Below are 17,349 nucleotides of genomic sequence, written 5' to 3' on the forward strand. Positions count from 1 at the left end.
AGCCCCAGTGAGACTTCCCTAGCCCCAATAAGCACAACCCCAGCCCCAGTGAGCACTACCCCAGCCCCAATTAACGCAGCCCCCGCCCCAATTAACGCAGCCTCGTTTAACACCGCCTCAGTGTCCCTGCTGTTGCTCTCCCGGCCGGGGCCGTTCCCTGGGGGTCGAGCTCTCCCAGCAGGGTTTGTGCCGCGGTGGTTTCCCCGTGGGAAGTGTCCCACACGGCTGGGCAGCACATCTCGAGGGACAGCAAGGTCAGTCATGTTTTATTGCTTGGGGCTGTGTTGTTGAGCTCTGGTCTTTGGCGGTTCTGAAGTTTTTGGATGTGTAAAACTTTTACAGAACTTTCTGGAGACTTCAGAGGTGAACTCTAAGAGCAAGACTGATGCTTGGTGTGAGAGAATTGGGCAGTTGTTTTAAGGTTTTAACGGTTCAAGGTGGTTTTGTTGGTGCCACACAGTGTTTTCACTGGGCTGTGTGTCTCCATGCCTCACAGTGCCCAGCTGGGTCACCTCTGCCTGGCTCTGTGTCCCTCTCGACAGAACCTGCAGGAAACAGCACTGTGTGTGGAACCCTGAGGGCTGGAAAACACCTCCAAGATCACCCAGTCCAGCCCTGCTACCAGCAGGCCCTGCAGTCTGGAAAATTTCTTGTCCAAAATTCATCAAAAGTGGTGTCTTGGTGTTATCCAGGCTGAAGGATCTCCCTGCTTTTAGTGCATAGAAGTTGTGTTTCCAAGTAGCTGATGAAGTTGAACTAGTGGTTTTCTCTTAATATTTTAGGAGGTACCTTTTCCCCTTGCTGATTATTGGCACTTGGTTTTACGGTGGTTTTCTCTTAATATTTAAGGAGGTACCTTTTCCTCTTGCTGATTATTGGCACTTGGTTTTACCTCCACAAACAGTGATATTTACCAGATGTGGTTACAGCCAAAAGTCTTTACTGCTTTGGTATCAAAGCAGCATGGAAACAAGCAAAGCCTAGTTGGTATTCCCAGCTCTGTGTGTTTCATCAATCCTAAGAGCAGCCAAGAATCAGCTGAGGAAGGGTTGGCAGTCCCAGGGCTTGGCCAGCAGTGCTTGTGTAGGATCTTGTTGTGTTGGTGGCACAGGATTTTGTTGTCTTGGTGTTCTCCATCTCTGAATGACTTGTCAGTTGATTTGGAAAAAGAGTAACTGTTGAAAAAACAGATTTTAACTAGGTATATGCTGTAAAGTAGGTCTATATATTAATTGCAGGTAATGCAATTTCAGAAAAGCTGAAACAACAAATGAGGGTGGTTGCAGTTCAGCTGTTGGCTGAGTACCCAGTGCATTGTGATGTATTACTTCACTTTTTTTGGAAACATTCATGAAGGTGTGGAACAAAGCTTTTGTTTTGAAGGAGTAATATTAGATAGAAGTTAGTAAGAAAGAGCTGCTTAAGTAAATTTCAGGTAGTAAACTAAGTATATACCTCTGTAACTTTTACTAAAAGGTGATTACTGAAATTCTGACATGAAGATGATTTCTGTCTCTGGGGCTTAGCTTTGTCCAAATTCAATTAGCAGTTGGACTGAAATTGTGAGGATGTTTCTGTTGTTTGCTCTTTGTGCTGAATTGAGACCATTTGTGTCTGTGGCTGAAGTAAAGCAGGTGAGCTTTACAGGAGAGAAATGCAGTGTGGACTGAAACAGGTCATCAGAACAGGTGGGTCTAAATCCTGTTTCCACCAGAAGAGCTCCACTACCATCTCCTGCCTTGATGCTCTTCCTTAGTTTGTCAGAGAACTGGTTAATAGACAAATGTCTGTTAACAGCAGCTGGAACTGCAAAGCAACTGGTTAATAGGCAAATCTCTGTTAACAGCAGCTGGAACTGCAAAGCTGGAATTGAAGAAGGTGAGAGTAATGTAAAGGAAAAGCCTGTAGAGCTGCAGTTATGTTTTGCTTTTTTATTTCTCTACATTATTTAAAACCATGTTTAATAGCACTGTATCTTATTTTTTACAACAAAATATTTTCATGTATTTGTTTCCTGATTCACACAACAGTCCCTCAACGTCAGCACCTAAACTTCATAACACTGTTGTTCTCTAGTGCAGTTTTGTTTTGTTTGGGACCATGGTTAGGGATCTTGCTCTGCATTTCACATCATCTCATTTGTTTCCAGTGCAAAATGTTTTTAAGGGGGGGATAAACATTTGCAGTGTATTGGTAGCAAGGCCATGATTCTAACAGGAAACAAAGTTAACCTTGGTGTGCATCCCTTACCTAAAGAACATGAAAGTTCTGCTTTTCTCATACTTGGTTTCTGTTTGCATTGATGCTTGATGAAACTGTCAGACTCGGATGTATCAAAGAACTCCAAAACAACAATATTTGTATTTAGTGGTAGGTGTGTATTTGTTTCTTTAAGGTTGTTTTTCCAGGTGCAAAATTGAACTACAATATTGTTTGAATATATACTGCAGAGCTTTAAAAATATGGACAACTCTAGACAGGTGGTGAGGGTCAGAAGTTCATTCAGCTTCTTGAATAAAGGGAAAAATGAAAGTCATAAAAATCCCCATCAGTATATTAGAATGCAAGTAAATTCTTGAACGTGGTGTTTTTATACAAAGATATATTTTAATCATAGTTGCCGTTCTATTCCTCAGTCAAAGACTGTGACAAATATGGGACACAAAACCATTGTATTGCAATGATCAGTACACCAATTCTCCACCTTCCTTAGAAAAATACCCAGCCCCAACACTAAAAAAAAACCAAACCCACCCCAACAAAAACAGCCCCCCAAGATCAAAGCAGACCCCCAGACTGCAGAGATGTTTCTTCTGCTGGTATAGAGCAGCATCTCTGGCAGCAGACACAGCTGGGCTCTGAGAATCCAGCCCTGCAGGGCAGCATGGTGTAGCCACAGGAGTTCCAAAGCACAGCCAGGTCAGACAAGTGCATTTCAGCCCACCCAGCATATTTCAAACACTTGTTCTGGTTCTGTGGATCCAACTTTTGATAATGTTTTTTTGTAACGAGAACAGCAGAAACAATAGGAACTTTGAAAATAAAGACAGACTATTTAAATAGCTGATAAAAATCTTAAGACTACTACGTAGGCTAGTGTTAAATAAAAACTGTCTGTAGTTTTATAATAAATTAACAATACTCTTTGGGTTTGAATCTGATGCAGTATCGAGGGAGGAGTGATAGAAATCAAAGTCTGGATCTGTAGAGCTACTGGAGTGCATTTCAGAGTACTGCAGGGATAGGAAACTAGGCCCTTTAACAAATTATACAGTGATCTGGGTAAAATTATGTATTGATAGTAAGTAATTCTCTTGGATCATAGCCACTGAAATGTTGGTACACCAGGTAAACTGAGTGTGTTGTCCCTTCATTTTCTGTGGGAGCAATTTAGCATTGTGGGGCATAATTTCATGCTGGCACCTGTTAATGGGGGAGTAATAAATCAGGCCACAGAACTCCTTAGAAACATGAAGAAAAATGAAGCTGTAGCTCAATAAAAATGATAAAGTGCTTTAAATGATCTTTTGTTGTTCACTACATTGTTTCTCATGTCATGGCAGACATCAAAATGACCCAATGAAAGACAATACTGCTCTAGAGTAAGTAAAACTGAGCCTGTTACATACTGTAGTCAGTATTTCCATGTGTTTTCTGGTCCTGATGTGAGACTTAGTTTACTGTGGGATCAGAGGAGAAGCTTATAGTACAGGCTGAACTTGCAGAAACATAAAGATCACAGTAAGTATTCTCTATTTTGAAGTTTTCATTTGCATCCATGTGGATGTTAAGAAGAAGGAAGCAAAAAGAGCAATCTGGAAACAGTTCAAATCCAGTGTGTGTGGCCAGTGGGCCTGAAATACACTGTTCAGTTTTGTGAGTCAGAAGAGGCTTGTTGGGAATGGATAGAAATCTGAGAATATATTCCAAGTTCATTGAGTGATAGCTGCTATAATATGGATGCTTCTTCCATGGCTTCAATCCACCTAAAAAGGAGAGGAGACAAAAAGTGGTACATATAAAATTGTATGCATTGTAAGAAGGTAAAGCCTGAAGAAGACAGTATTTTCCACCCCAGCCCGAATCAGGAGCCTTAGTTTTGTGATTAAAGCAGGGAGCTGAGTACTGGGAGTCCTTCTTTCTAGTGCAATCTTGACTAGTAATTTATCATAGAATCTCAAAGATAGTACAAGTGCTGTCTTAGAACAGGAAGGATGAAATCACTGATGTATGTTTGAAAGCAACAAACCCTCCTATAAACACTGATTTCCTTTCCTGTGTGTCTCAAGGAGCTGGCATCATTCTTATCACTTTTGTGACTATTGGAAGCAGTAGCATTAGCATGGGAAACTGAAAACATTATTTGCTGTGGAGGGAACTAAAAGATGGATAATGAGCATATATAAATCAGCAAAGTTTCTGTACAGTGATCACTTTTGACAGACTTCTTGGCGTGACTCTTGAGTCTTTACCTATATGAGGGAGCAAATTTTCCTTCTTCAAGGAACTGAAAAGCACCAGGTAGATTTTTAAAGCCACCCAGGCCAGTCACATGCAATTTGGCTTAATCAGCACTCTCAGAGCTGTTAGTTGCTTGTGTTATGAAGGCATTCTGAAGTGAAGCAGAGGGAAACACCCTACATAAATAATCCTTATGTGTGGGAGTCTGTCCCCATACCTCTGTGCTGAGTTGTTGTCCTCTGCTCTGAAGCTGTAAAAGAGAGTCTGCTTGTGGTAGAGATGAAAAACTGAGTCCGTACTTCCTTCCTCCTTGTCTGGGGCAATGGTGAAACCCAGCAAAGGCAAACTTTCTGTAGCAACTTTGTCCTGAAAGCAAAGAATCATCAATCCCCAGTTCAGAGGGAAGGCTTGTAACAGTTGGAGGGCTTTTTCTGAAAACCAAATCATGACCCAACCCCTCTGTGATGGCTGCAAAAGCAGCAGTGTGAGTGACCTGCTGGACTGGTGGCTCTTACCTAAACAGGAGCAGTGCCTGTGTGCTGCACATTTTTAGCTAGGCTGAGTCCTGGACCTGAACACCACCCCTGACAGTTTAGCTGTTCATGATAATCCACATGAGGGGTGAATAGCCATTCCTTTGGGGGCTGTCCTTGACATATGGTCCAGGAGGCAAACAGGAGATTACTGGGAGTATGGGACAGGACAGCAGCAGTTGTGTAAAGCCTGAGACTCACTCCCAATTGTGTTCCTTTCAATCATTTTTATCTGCTGGGTGCAACTAGTGGTCCTTTTGGTACCTTGTCATTTCCCTTTCACAGCATGAGTGACTTTCAGGACGCTGCTCTTTCTCAAACAGAACACTGGCTCTCTAAATCTGCCTGGAAATTTCCTGGCTGGCAAATGCAATTAATTGGTAATTTACTCCCAAGAAACATCCATGAATTTTGCTTGCCAAACACAGCTCTTACAAGTTAAAGAGAACAATAAGCCTCAATCCAACTGCAGTTTGGTCACTGTGTTTAGGTAGTGATTATATGTGTGTAACCTTTGCCACTGCTTTTAGAAGATAAATTACAAACTGGGAGTGCAAAGTGTAATTAGCTATTGTTGCTTTACCTTTGCCACTGCTTTTAGAAGATGAATTACAAACTGGGAATGCAAAGTGTAATTAGCTATTGTTGCTTTTTTTTCCCTGTTGTTGAGCCAGAAATTATCACTTTTAAGGTTAGCTGAGGTAAGGTGTGTTGGATACAGAATTTGATGCTAATGGTCTTAATTGCCAAGTATGAACTTATCTGTATGAATGAACCAAGTATGTCTTATCTGTACTTGCAAAACTCCAAGATTCCCCTCTCCTCCAGAAATGGGTCACAGCACCATCCATCCACCAAATACCTGGCAGTTACCAAGTGTTCAGAGAATGCCAAAGGACCCTGAAGTCTTTAGGTGTGAGTATGTAGTCTGAGGTTCCCAGTCATTGGCAGTGTATAATAACACAAAGCCAGAAAATGCAGGGCAGTGTTTGAGGGCTGCCAAGGTCCTGCTGGGGCTGTGGTTGGGGTCCTCAGGGACTCAGTCTGTCAGGACCAGGTCTCAGAAGGAAAGCAGTTATGAGAACTACCATTTACACCTTTCCCATGGGCTGGTGCTGCCTGTAGGGAGCAACAAAGGGACCTTGGATAGGAAATGAAGACATTGAGTCAGATTGCACAGTACCTCGTTTGCTAGGTAGGTGTAGAGGACTTTGCCCTTGATAACAAACCAACGTTTCTTCCAGTGTCTTTTGCCTCCCTTACATCTGCTGAGGTAACCACTGATGGTAGCTCCCTCTCCTGAGGCTGCCACCTGGAGCAGGATGGGAGAAATCAGAACTTGTAAGAGCAAAGGCTTTTCTCCTTCTAAGTATGCATGTTTGCATCCCACCAGACAACCAGGTGAAACCACAAGTAGACCATTAAAAGTATTGATACAAAAAAATATAAGCATGGTATTACAGTTCTTCTTAACTGCTTGAATATTTAAACTTAGTTCTCAGTAACTCTGATGGCCAATACACAGTTGAGTTATTATTGAGGTCAGTAGGTTTACAGTTGTGTTCTGAAAAGCCAAACCTGCCCCTTTTCCCAGGTCTGGGCTTTTTGTATTTCAAAAGCAAATTACAGTCTTGTGACTGAACACTGTTAAGATGTGGGTAGACTTAGGGCTTTGCTATGGTTATGTATTAATTTAATTACTTGATGATGATTTGGGTTCATTTGTGAAATAATACTTCTGAGATTTGCCCCCTTACAGTAATATTTGGAGATCTAAGTGCTAAATGTTCTTAAAAAAAAATCCAGATTTAGAGTAGATGGAACTATACACATCCACATAGATTGCAGTGTACATCATTAGTTACAGCAGTGAACTGTAATGGTATTGGGTTTAGAAACAAAGGGCTGAGATTCAAAACCAGCTTTTGTAGCAGTGACAGAAGACTGAGCATTAACATAGCAGTGTTTTGCTGCAGAACAGAAATGTTCTAGGAGTGTAGTAACAGTACTGTGGGATAGCTGATGTTACTAAACACTTGCTGCCTCCCTGTGGATAGCAAGGCAATGCTTTCTCCTCCTAGGGCTGAAACTCTGCCCACTGGCTCTTTCAGTATTCACTCTGTGCTTGCGTTACTTGCTTCTATCTTTGGCACAGTTTCACAAACAGACCTCAAGAAATTCCAGTGTCTTGAGTGTTTAGTGAGTTCAGCAAGACGTTTGCACTCTAGCCTGTTTAACACAATGAGAAATACCTGCAGGAAATGGGAGTACCTCACTATGCCAGAGTTCATGGGCAGCTTAGCTGCCTGGAATACATCAGCATGATTGGCACCTTGGTCCTGGAAAGAAAACTAACGAAGCTGGAGAAATTGTGGCCCCACTGAAACTGGTGGGAATGTTTTTACATTGGTAGGATCAAGGTTTTCATATTTCATTTGAAATAGTTTTGTTTGGGTTGGAGGGAAGTGCCTGATTAAACATACATAGTCCTGAACTGACTGCCAAGGACTATTCCCTAAATAAATCCAGTCCCAAAGTAAGTGGTATTTTTTCTCTGGAATTCCAAGTAAGATTTCAGAATAAGGATATTGTCTAAAAAAGTAACCTATGCACAGTGTGTCATGCTCTGTTGATACACATCACTGTCTGTGATCTGCCCTGTCTATCCAGCACCTTGAAGGCATTTTAGCCTTTCAAGCCTTCACGGGCTGATGAGCAGATTAACCCAGCTCTGACTGGGTTTCTCAGTGAACTGAAGACATTTCTGTGATATTTTCAGAGCTCAATATTTTGTATTTTAAACACTATTGTGGAAAACAGAACTAAATAACTACATGATGAGAGTAAACCAAGGATGTGCTGAGCCCACTGCACACAGTATTGATCACAGACACAGCTGCAGAGTATGAGCACAGTTTGCTGCAGTTCCTTGCTTGGTCCTACCTCTGTGAGAGCTGAAGGGATCTTCTTCTGTTTCTTAAAAGATGAGTAATTAATATTGTGGAAGACAGAGGAGAAGGCACTGCTTGAACATCTGGATGAAGTTGGAGGGAAGCTCATGCTTAGTGGCCGTTCTGCAAGATTAAGAAAATTCAGGAAGGGAAAGGGAAAATGGATGAGTCAGTACACATCAGGCTAACACACTAATGCAGCCCTCAGAGAACTTGGCTTAGAATCATGGAATGGTTTGGGTTGGAAGGACCTTACAGATCATCCAGTTCCAGCCCCCGGCCTTGGTTGCTTCAAGCCCCATCCAACCTGGCCCTGAACACTTTCAGGGATGAGACAGCCACAGGCTCTCTGGGCAATCTGTGCCAGTGCCACAGCACCCTCTGAGTAAAGAATTTCTTCTGTATATCTAACCCAGATTTTCCCTCTTTCAGTTTGAAAAAACAGTGTGCTAAACATGGTTTTATGGCTCACTAAAACAGTTTTAGCTACCATCCAGCCTGGCTCTCCTGGAACCTCAATGCATGTGCCTCGAGCTTGGAGTGAGGAATCCTCTTTAACAAAACACAATAGTAAGCAGATTCTAAAGCCTCCCCACTGTACAGGCAGGAAGTTGATTTGCCAGTTTTGCCAAGAAAAAGGCTTTTACCTCTTTTCTTAAGTTCCACGTAGCAGCTATCACAGACTTTGGCTGCTTGATCTTTGAGGTACTTCATGGGGTACTTGTTTCTTGAACAGTTTCGACATACAATCTGTTCCAGCAAGAAGAGATGCACATAAATATAATTTAAGTTTACAGATATGCACATACAAAACAAATCCTCTGAGCTGCTTGGGAGAGGAGCTGTGGGCAGTCAGGGAGAGTCTGCTGACTGAGATGTGATTGCTGCAGCCTTACACTGTTGTAAGCCAAGCAGAACTGATCACTGGTTTTGACTGCACACCACTGCTGTGTCCTTCTCCCCAGAAATTTGCACCTTCCCCACCAGTGAATTGTAGAAAAACCATTTTAATATTACTTCTGTTTTCATAGCTTTGTTAGTAACATGTTCTCAATGTTCCTGCAATCCCTATGTAGGTACAGACTGGTTTTTCTCTGTGGAATTAGGAAAAAAAAAAAGTAGCTGCTTTTTTATACTAGCAAAAATTGCTAGTAGTTTTATTTAAAAGAAAATCAGGCTAGAAGTCAGTTGTGGTTTAAAACAGGACTGCAAGTTTATGTATATAAACAAATCTCTAGAGTCAGGGATAAAAAGACAAAGCCAAGAAGTTACAGACCCCCTTAGCTTTAGGGCAAAAGGCAACAGCTCTTCAGTGGAGCACAGATGAAATTTTCCCTTTGGTCACTGACCAAACCATGCTCTACTACTGAGTTTCTTCACTTTCCTGGAAGGTAACTTTACCAGCTGTTCTTAGGGACAGCACATTGAGCAGATGTGCTACTGCTCTGGTGGAGAACAGAGCTAGTGTTTTTAGCTTATTGCTTCTTTGCCTCTAGAGTTACTTGTGTATCAGATTTAAGGGCTGGACTCAGCAACAATTATCTTGTCAGCCCTTAACTACTAAGTAGCCTTTGGGAGCTGATTTGATACTTACAACTGTTCCTCCTGGACTGATTAGACCTCATTGCCTAATGTAGCAAAGCCCTCTCAGGCTCTGCAGCAGTCACCTTTGGTCTTGATGTTGCTGTGCATTTGCAGAGGTGATAGCAGTGGCAGTCAGTGCCCCAGGGGTGTGAATAACCCCCCGAGAAGCTGCTGCAGCTCTTACCTTCCCACAGGCATGGCAATGGTGTCGCCTCAAAGTGAGGGTGAAGTCACAGCCACAGTTCATGCACATCATGACATGGGACACAGGTACCAAAGTAGGAGGCCTCTCACCCAGGGGTATTCCAAGCCTTTCCCTTAGCTTAAAATCAAATAAGAATAAATGAGGAAGCATCCACACTTCCAAAGCCCACTCAGTCACAGCCCTGCTCTATTCTCCTCTCATTTTGCACTGGCAACTACTTCGTTATGGGTATGATATTAGTGTAACTAATGGTTAGTTTTGGGTTTTAAAATCTATTTTGTAGCTATTTTTAATTAAGTTGCTAGTGTTTGTCCTTTAGGACAAAACAGTCTTCCTCCAGAAGAACTAAGCAAAGACCACAGGATATGGAGTGTGATTAACATTTCAGAGGTGGCCCCTGAGCTGTGATGATGTTTGATCTTTGCACACTGGTTTAAATGAAAATAGAATATGCTGCAACTAGGAGCTCTGCATATTATCTCCTTTCCTCTCTTTCTCTCCCTTCACCCTTCCCTTTTCAAGCATGGAAAGACTTGGCTTCCTTTTACCTCCACACTGCTGTGGAAGGTCGAAGTGTTGTGAGCTTTGTAGTCATCTGGGATGTGTCTGCTGATGCAGCTGTACCAGTCATCCCGTTCTGAGCAGGAGCTGTGGAAGGAAATACAGCAGAGCAGTCAATGCCATGCACAGCAGGGACTGAAACTAGCAGATCAGAGGAGGAAAGCTTCCCTTTACAGATGTTTGCTTTTCCCCACTACTGCACTGAACTGGTAATTTTCTGACCAGGAACAAAATTGACTGTTGGACATACTCAGAGCAATGATTAGTGGAGCTCTGTAGTTAGGACTGTGAGTGGGAAGGAACTGAATGCCCTGAACATTTTTCAACATAGTCTCTGATTTTGCTATAAGCTCCTCAATCCTAGATCACATAGGACAATAGGAAATGTCTTGTTTACTCATGTCTGCCCTAGCTTTTAGGCACTCCAATGCCTGTAGCACTTAGCATGGGTTGCTCAAAGTGAGCATGTTTTGCTCCTCTCTACACTGGGACGCCTAAATGATCTGCATGTTGGGAAATGCAGATGTCTATCACTCACGGTAGAGATGTGAATGCTCTAATTTTGCTCCAGCTCCATCACAGATCACCTCCAGTCTCCTGGCAAGAGGCCAGGGCAGCACTCTGGGAAGGGAGCTCTGCATTCCCTGTGGCTGCAGTTATGCAGGAGGGCAGCAGTTCTCCAGACTGGCCCCTAGATGCTCCCTTTGCACAAGGCAAACCAGCGAGCACTCTGCTCTTCCCTGCCAGTCCAGCTATCCCCAAAACCAGCCAGCAGGGCTCTCAGCGCCTGTTACTTCCCAGATGCACTCGCTCTGTTACAGCCCTAAGGTTTCCTGCCTGTGTTTGCTGGTTTTTTATGCTCTGACTTCAAACTGTGCTTCCTGCCCATCTGAAACTCTGCAGTTCTAGCTGTTCCTAACCTCAGTCACAGGAGGGAATGCAACTCGGTGTGGTCTCCCCTCCTCAAACCATACCAGCCCCTCACATTAAAGGTACTTGCTAGACTTTGTTGTGAAAACTACCAGTGGCATCATTGCCAGCTGCTGTTCAGCTGTGACTTCCTCACGCTGTCCTCATGAAGACCACCAAACAAGGCATCTGAGAACAATTTGTCTTTTATGGTTGTAAAAAAAGAGCACAAAAAGAGAGGAAATGCCAGATTTTCTTGATGATCTTTGACTTGGTATCTCTCTGCACTGTGAGCATAAGCCCTTGTCTGAAAAACATTAGCCTTTGCAAAATTCAGTTCAGTCTTTGGTATTGGTTGGACTAGTCTAGAGATACAACTCTAGAGTGCAGCACCTTCTGCTGTGGCAGTTTGGGAACAGTACCTTGCTGACAGGGTCAGGCAACATTCATCACATTCAATCTTCAGGACGTTTTGGGCTTTGTCTGTCACTGGGCGACTGACCTAGGAACATGAACATAAATGTGGACGTGAGTTAGTGTCTATAACCAGTACATCCTAGAAATCTCAATACATTTGGATCTGTGATGTCCCAATCATCTGTTTCACATCTCCATGCAAAGAGTTGGGCAGGTAGGGTTTTCTCTTTTGTGTTGGTGTGTAATAAGAAATGCTCTCTGTTTAAGTATGGTGATGGTGCAAAAGGAAAAAAATCATTTAATCCAGTTTATAAATATTAGGAGAAGATATCAGTTCAATTTTAATATGACAAGCTTAGGAGATATTTAGTCTGAGAAGTGTCAGAGCATTTTGGGCAAAAATTTTGGCTCTGCCTGTAATGAACAGAAATCACTTTTTCTGACATGCAGACATTGTACAGTGAAGCACTTCAGCTCTAGGAGTGCCTGTCTGCAGCAAGATTCTTTAAAAGGAAACAACCCGAACCAAACAAAGCTACAGCTCAGCTAAAATCTTTTTTTCCTGCCATGTAGTGAATTAGTTGCCTGCTAACAACAACAGCCACTGAGGAGAAACAGCTTCATGGTTTCATCTGTTTTTATTACCAAGCCCATGAAAACCACGCTTATGTAAATTTTGAGTACCAGCAGTTTAAAACCAGGCAGACTAAGCCCTAGTGAATATGTTACAGGGAACAAACATCTATTGGCTGAAGACAGGGAGAGGAATGGACAAAATAAATTTTGTTTCCAGTTTCATGATCAGATGGTGACTGATTTTGGCTTGTATTATTTACGCAGCCTGAACAAGGCTGTCATGTTAAGTCACAGACTTATAGATAATCTTTTATATATTTGCTTTATATTATTTTTCCTTCTGTCTCCTGCATGAGCCAAGGAAATCCCCTGATAACAGGTCCATCCCCTCTTTCCCCCTGCTGTGTGTGACATAAACCAGCAAAGCACTAACAGCTCACTATAAAACTAATTCCAGCCTATAATACAGCTGAGGCATTACCTTCATGCCTGACACAGCCAAGGTGTTTTTCAGTCGGTATTTGCCATCCTTCTGGGGATATGTGTACAGCAGAACATCATTCATCTATATGAAAAGAAAGACAAAATCAATAATTTGCAATATGGCTTGCCCACTCCTCCTGGGGGGATACCCAGAACAAGCAGTAACTTGATGAACTGCTGGGACTGTGACTAAAGACAGGCCCAAGCCACACAACTTAGATTAAGACCTGCATTTCCACAGGACTCTGGAGAGTCTGCATCCAGGACTTGGATTTCTTACGATTTCTGACTGTTGCTAATGGCTAAGCAAGTAGAGAATCAGCTTGCTTTTTTTTTTTTTTTTTAATCCAGCATGGGTGAAACAGCTGCTTATTTGAAAGGCAGTGCCATACTCACATTGGGAAGGAAGGTTCTGCATTTGGTACCTGGCAGTGCCAACTAACTCTGCAGGATGCTGCAGGTCTGACTCTCTTGGGGTGCCCTTGACATTGAAGCTGTGGTGAGGGTAGGGATAGGGCTGAGGTTTACAGGCTTCATTTTCTGGGCAAAATGAGGAAGCAGAGCTGAGAAGTGCCATAACCTGGAGGAATGGTTTGGGTATTTGAGAGTAGTAACTGTGCTTTGCTGCTAGCAAAACCCACCCAGACATCTGACAGCTTTGCTGAGTCTGTGGGCAGCAGCAGAGATGATGGAAGGGAAAAAATGGGAGACATTCTTCATTGTATGAGGAAAAATCTTAACACCCTAAATATTTCCATGGTTCTCACAGCCCCTTGCAGAATGCATCTTTTTCAAACAGCTTCATACTAAATGGGATCAGATCTTTTCTGCTGTGTTTGTAACTTCATCATACACATTACTGCAGCCTTTTACCTTCATGCCAGCAAACCAATAAATGAAACAGCAGAGCTGGACCTTGTAGGTCTTTCCTGACCTCAGTAGGTCAGGAAAGGAGTAGCACTATCAGTGGCTTTAACGTTGCCAAAGTAATGCCTGTGTGTATGCATTCCTTGCTTTGCTTCTGTGAGCAGGTCATGTTCTCTTGCTGCCTTTGCCAGGCCTTTCTCATCAGTACTGATATGTATAAACTCACTCAGGCCCTTAATTACTGCACTGGGATGGTATGAGCAAAGACTGCAAGGCAGTGTAAAACTAAGGAATTGAAAGGATGATTTGGCACTAAAGTAATGTATCCTGTATGACTCAAGTTGTTGGGGTCTTCATAGTACTGACTGACCACCTGCAAGTGCTGGTGTAAAGTTTTCACTAATCTGTTTGCCTGAAAAAAAACCCAGAATGTGGAGCCTTTTGGATGTTTTCTTAAAAGGCCATAGTTCAGCTTTTACAGAACAGGAACAATGGTTAAAGAAAAATGACATGGAATCAATACTCATGGGATTAAATCCTTATCACCTTGGACATAACAGCAAAATGGATGTTGCCTTTATTAGGGTCATGAGTTCACTCACACCTAGTTCACTAAGATGTCTGAGCCACAGCAAATCAGCCTTAAATGCTTTAACTGTGCACCTTTAAAATGCAGATTCATGTTGAAATGAGGCAAAATACACTGGAGTGACTTTCCCCAAAACTTTTACTTCAAGTTTAACTACTTTTAAAAATCAAATCGAGTTTACTGTGCCAATATTTTGTGGGAAATAGGGAAACATTTAATTCTAGTATTTTAACGAAGAACTCTCTGCTATGCACTCCTGTTTGTCCTAGTAAGTATTAAGTCATGTGGAATTTAAAGCTCTTTGAATATAACAGTTGTGAGCTGAGGCTATAAACCATCCCCTGAGTGGCAGTGGAGCAGCCTGAATGTGCTGGAGCTGTGTTTTCCACAGCCTCCTATACTCCAGCCCTGACAGCTAGAGCATTAAACAGTCTCCCACTTGATAGCAGCTTCCTGCACCCCACTTGCAACACAAGCAGCCTTTGTAGAGAAATTCTTAGAAGGGTGAGATAAGAGGCAGTGTCTGAGCTGCACAGTGCTGTGGTTGTGGGGCTGTTGGGGGGTCTGCCAGCATCAGCAGCCCCCACTGTGCTGCACAGAGGCCCCAACATCCTTGTAAACAGAGACTGGACTCAGGAAACAGACGCACAGCTAAACTCACCAAACATCCTGCCAGGAAACACCAGATTCAACAATACCATCAGCCTGCATAGAACAGCCAGCTCCAGGAACCTCATGATGCACACAATGTACACCCACAGAAACATATGCCCATCAAAAGCCCCTAAATGTGTGTTCCACACTCTGGTGCCTGTGTGGGCTGTGCAAACACACAGTGCTCCTTCTGGGCAGATGTGTGTTCAGAGCACAAGTGCACACACCACCAAAGCAGAAGTCTGGCACACACCTGATTTTTATAGCATATTCTAACTACAGCTCTAGTTTGGTGGACTCATCTCCTGGGATGTGCAGGGGTTGAATTCTCAGGGTTATCCTTCAGTGTGTACTCTTGCAGTGAAATTCTCTCCAGGTCCTAGTCCTGGTTTAGCTTCAGTCAGAGTAGGTTCACTACTAAGAACTTCAGAAAATACTGTTCATGTAAAAATCTGTTTTGGATTGCTAAGGTAAATAGACTTATTTTGACAAAGCTATACCAAAGTACACCTATACATGTTAGCTTCTGGTGATCCTTTTGAGTGGCAGCTGACGTGGAAGTGTCAAAAAAAAAGTCAGTTCTGAAAGGCTGAGGGTTTTTTGTTAATATAGAAACCAGTGACTTCAAAGGATTACGCTATGGTCCTTAGAAGATAAAGGCTTTAAATAAATGTGAGTTTCAGGAGACTGTTTAGGAGATTATTCTAGTCTTGAGGTTTTGGGATGGGTTTTTCTTCCACAGGCAGCAGAATTGAGACAGTATGTGGGTTATGGGTTGGGGTAGATGCACTGGCAGAGGGAATGATATTTTCAGGCCTGTTAGGAAAAGATGTTGGTAGGGCCTTAAGACCAATGCAGTAAACATGCTACATGCCAAGATGGAAATACAATGACATAGCTATGCATTAGTTGTCTTAATGTATCCACAGGCTATTAAGGATATTAAGGCTGAAAGGAATTAAAAAACTGTTTCTGAATACTGAGAGCATCTATTAACGGGTCATTGGCTGCTGTAGTGTCTCTAGCTGCCAAGAGACACTTCTCTCCTTGCAGTTAACATCTGGCTTTGAGCAACTGAACTCTCCCCAGGAATTAAAAATAGTTCCTAAATTATCAAGTGCCAGAAACTAATTTCAGTAATACTTTCAGCCTCTTGTGACCTGTGACTTTCAAGCTGATACAACCATTTTGAATGACTTGAAATTTATGTAAGTTTATCCCAAGTGTAAATTACTTTCCTCTCAGTGTTTATTACCAACCTGATTTCTGATCTTCCTTTTAAATTCTCTGTATCAGTTACAATAGCTAAGTTTGTGGCACTTCAGTATTTGCCATAGTAGTGGTTATGGTGGCAGTTATGAACACACTGGAAGACAAAAGGGTAACAACTTCTTGGTATTTGATCCCAGCTCTAGCCACAACACCAAAATATTTCTGTAATACTAAGCAAAGGTGAGTGCTTCAGTAGAAAAATCAGTAAGGACAGAGACTTCAGCTGCTACTGCTGAGAACACTGTTGAGAGCAGCTCCAGGAGATTCTGGCAGAGCCATTTTCCCTTGGTTGCAACAAAGTCATGATTTTGATGTCTGTTGCTGTTGTTACAGTCTGTTGATGTTGACTTAATAAAACAGCACTGCAGCAATCTCATCTTTGAAGATTTGAGTGAAATCCATCACTTTCAGTACATGAAGGTCTGAATTTTCACGGAAACCATCAGAAATGTGCAGTGTGTCCTATCCCATCATGACTGCAATACATGGTTGAGGAGGCAAAGAATCATAGGATCAACCAGGTTGGAAAACACCTCCAAGATCATCAAGTCCAACCCTACCATGGTGATAGACCATGGCACTAAGTGCCACATCCAGTCTCAGCTTGAAAACCTCCAGGGATGGTGAATCCACCACCTTCCTGGGCAGCACATTCCAATGCCTGAGCACTCTCTCTAGAAAAAAATCTCTTCCTAATAGCCAACCTAACCCTCCCCTGGCAGAGCTTGAGTCTGTGCCCTCTTGTCCTGCTGCTGGTTGCCTGGGAGAAGAGACCAACCCCCCACCTGACTCCAACCTCCTGTCAGGGAGTTGCAGAGGGTGAGAAGGTCTCCCCTGAGCCTCCTCTTCTCCAGGCTGAACACCCCCAGCTCCCTCAGCCTCTCCTCATGGCACTTGTGCTCCAATCCCTTCACCAGCCTCGTTGCTCTTCTCTGGACCTGCTCCAGCCCCTCAATGTCCCTCCTGAGCTGAGGGGCCCAGAACTGAGCACAGGATTCAAGGTGTGGCCTCACCTGCACCGAGTCCAGGGGCAGAATCACCTCCTGGTCCTGTTGACCATGCTGTTCCTAAAGCTTGTGCACCCAATCGTGCACAAACTAGAATTAATAATTAGAGGGAGAAATAAGAATGATGTCAAGTGTCTGACTTCTGTAATAAGCTCTCTCTCCTTACAGTGATCCCATGGTGAAAAGCTGTCAGCACTTCAAGGCCACAACAGATATGAATTCCATGCATATAAGCCATTTATTTTAAATTCTGCAAACAGTACTTTAATGTTAAAAGCAG

General features: G+C 42.9%; 1 protein-coding gene across 1 annotated transcript in view; it reads right to left on the minus strand.

Annotated features, from left to right (window-relative positions):
* Positions 1–3,949: 3,949 nt before the first annotated feature.
* FGD5 (FYVE, RhoGEF and PH domain containing 5) overlaps positions 3,950–17,349 on the minus strand; it is a 54,244-nt gene continuing 40,844 nt past the window's right edge. The window contains exons 13-21 of the mRNA XM_009069616.1: positions 12,679–12,762; positions 11,627–11,706; positions 10,283–10,382; positions 9,714–9,851; positions 8,593–8,695; positions 7,938–8,068; positions 6,178–6,306; positions 4,679–4,827; positions 3,950–3,986 (exon numbers count right to left, since the gene is read on the minus strand). Coding sequence (XP_009067864.1) covers positions 3,950–3,986; positions 4,679–4,827; positions 6,178–6,306; positions 7,938–8,068; positions 8,593–8,695; positions 9,714–9,851; positions 10,283–10,382; positions 11,627–11,706; positions 12,679–12,762 — 951 coding nt within the window. The remainder of the gene's footprint in view (positions 3,987–4,678; positions 4,828–6,177; positions 6,307–7,937; positions 8,069–8,592; positions 8,696–9,713; positions 9,852–10,282; positions 10,383–11,626; positions 11,707–12,678; positions 12,763–17,349) is intronic.

This window comes from Acanthisitta chloris, unplaced genomic scaffold (assembly GCF_000695815.1).
Source record: "Acanthisitta chloris isolate BGI_N310 unplaced genomic scaffold, ASM69581v1 scaffold9622, whole genome shotgun sequence".
Taxonomy (NCBI): domain Eukaryota; kingdom Metazoa; phylum Chordata; class Aves; order Passeriformes; family Acanthisittidae; genus Acanthisitta; species Acanthisitta chloris.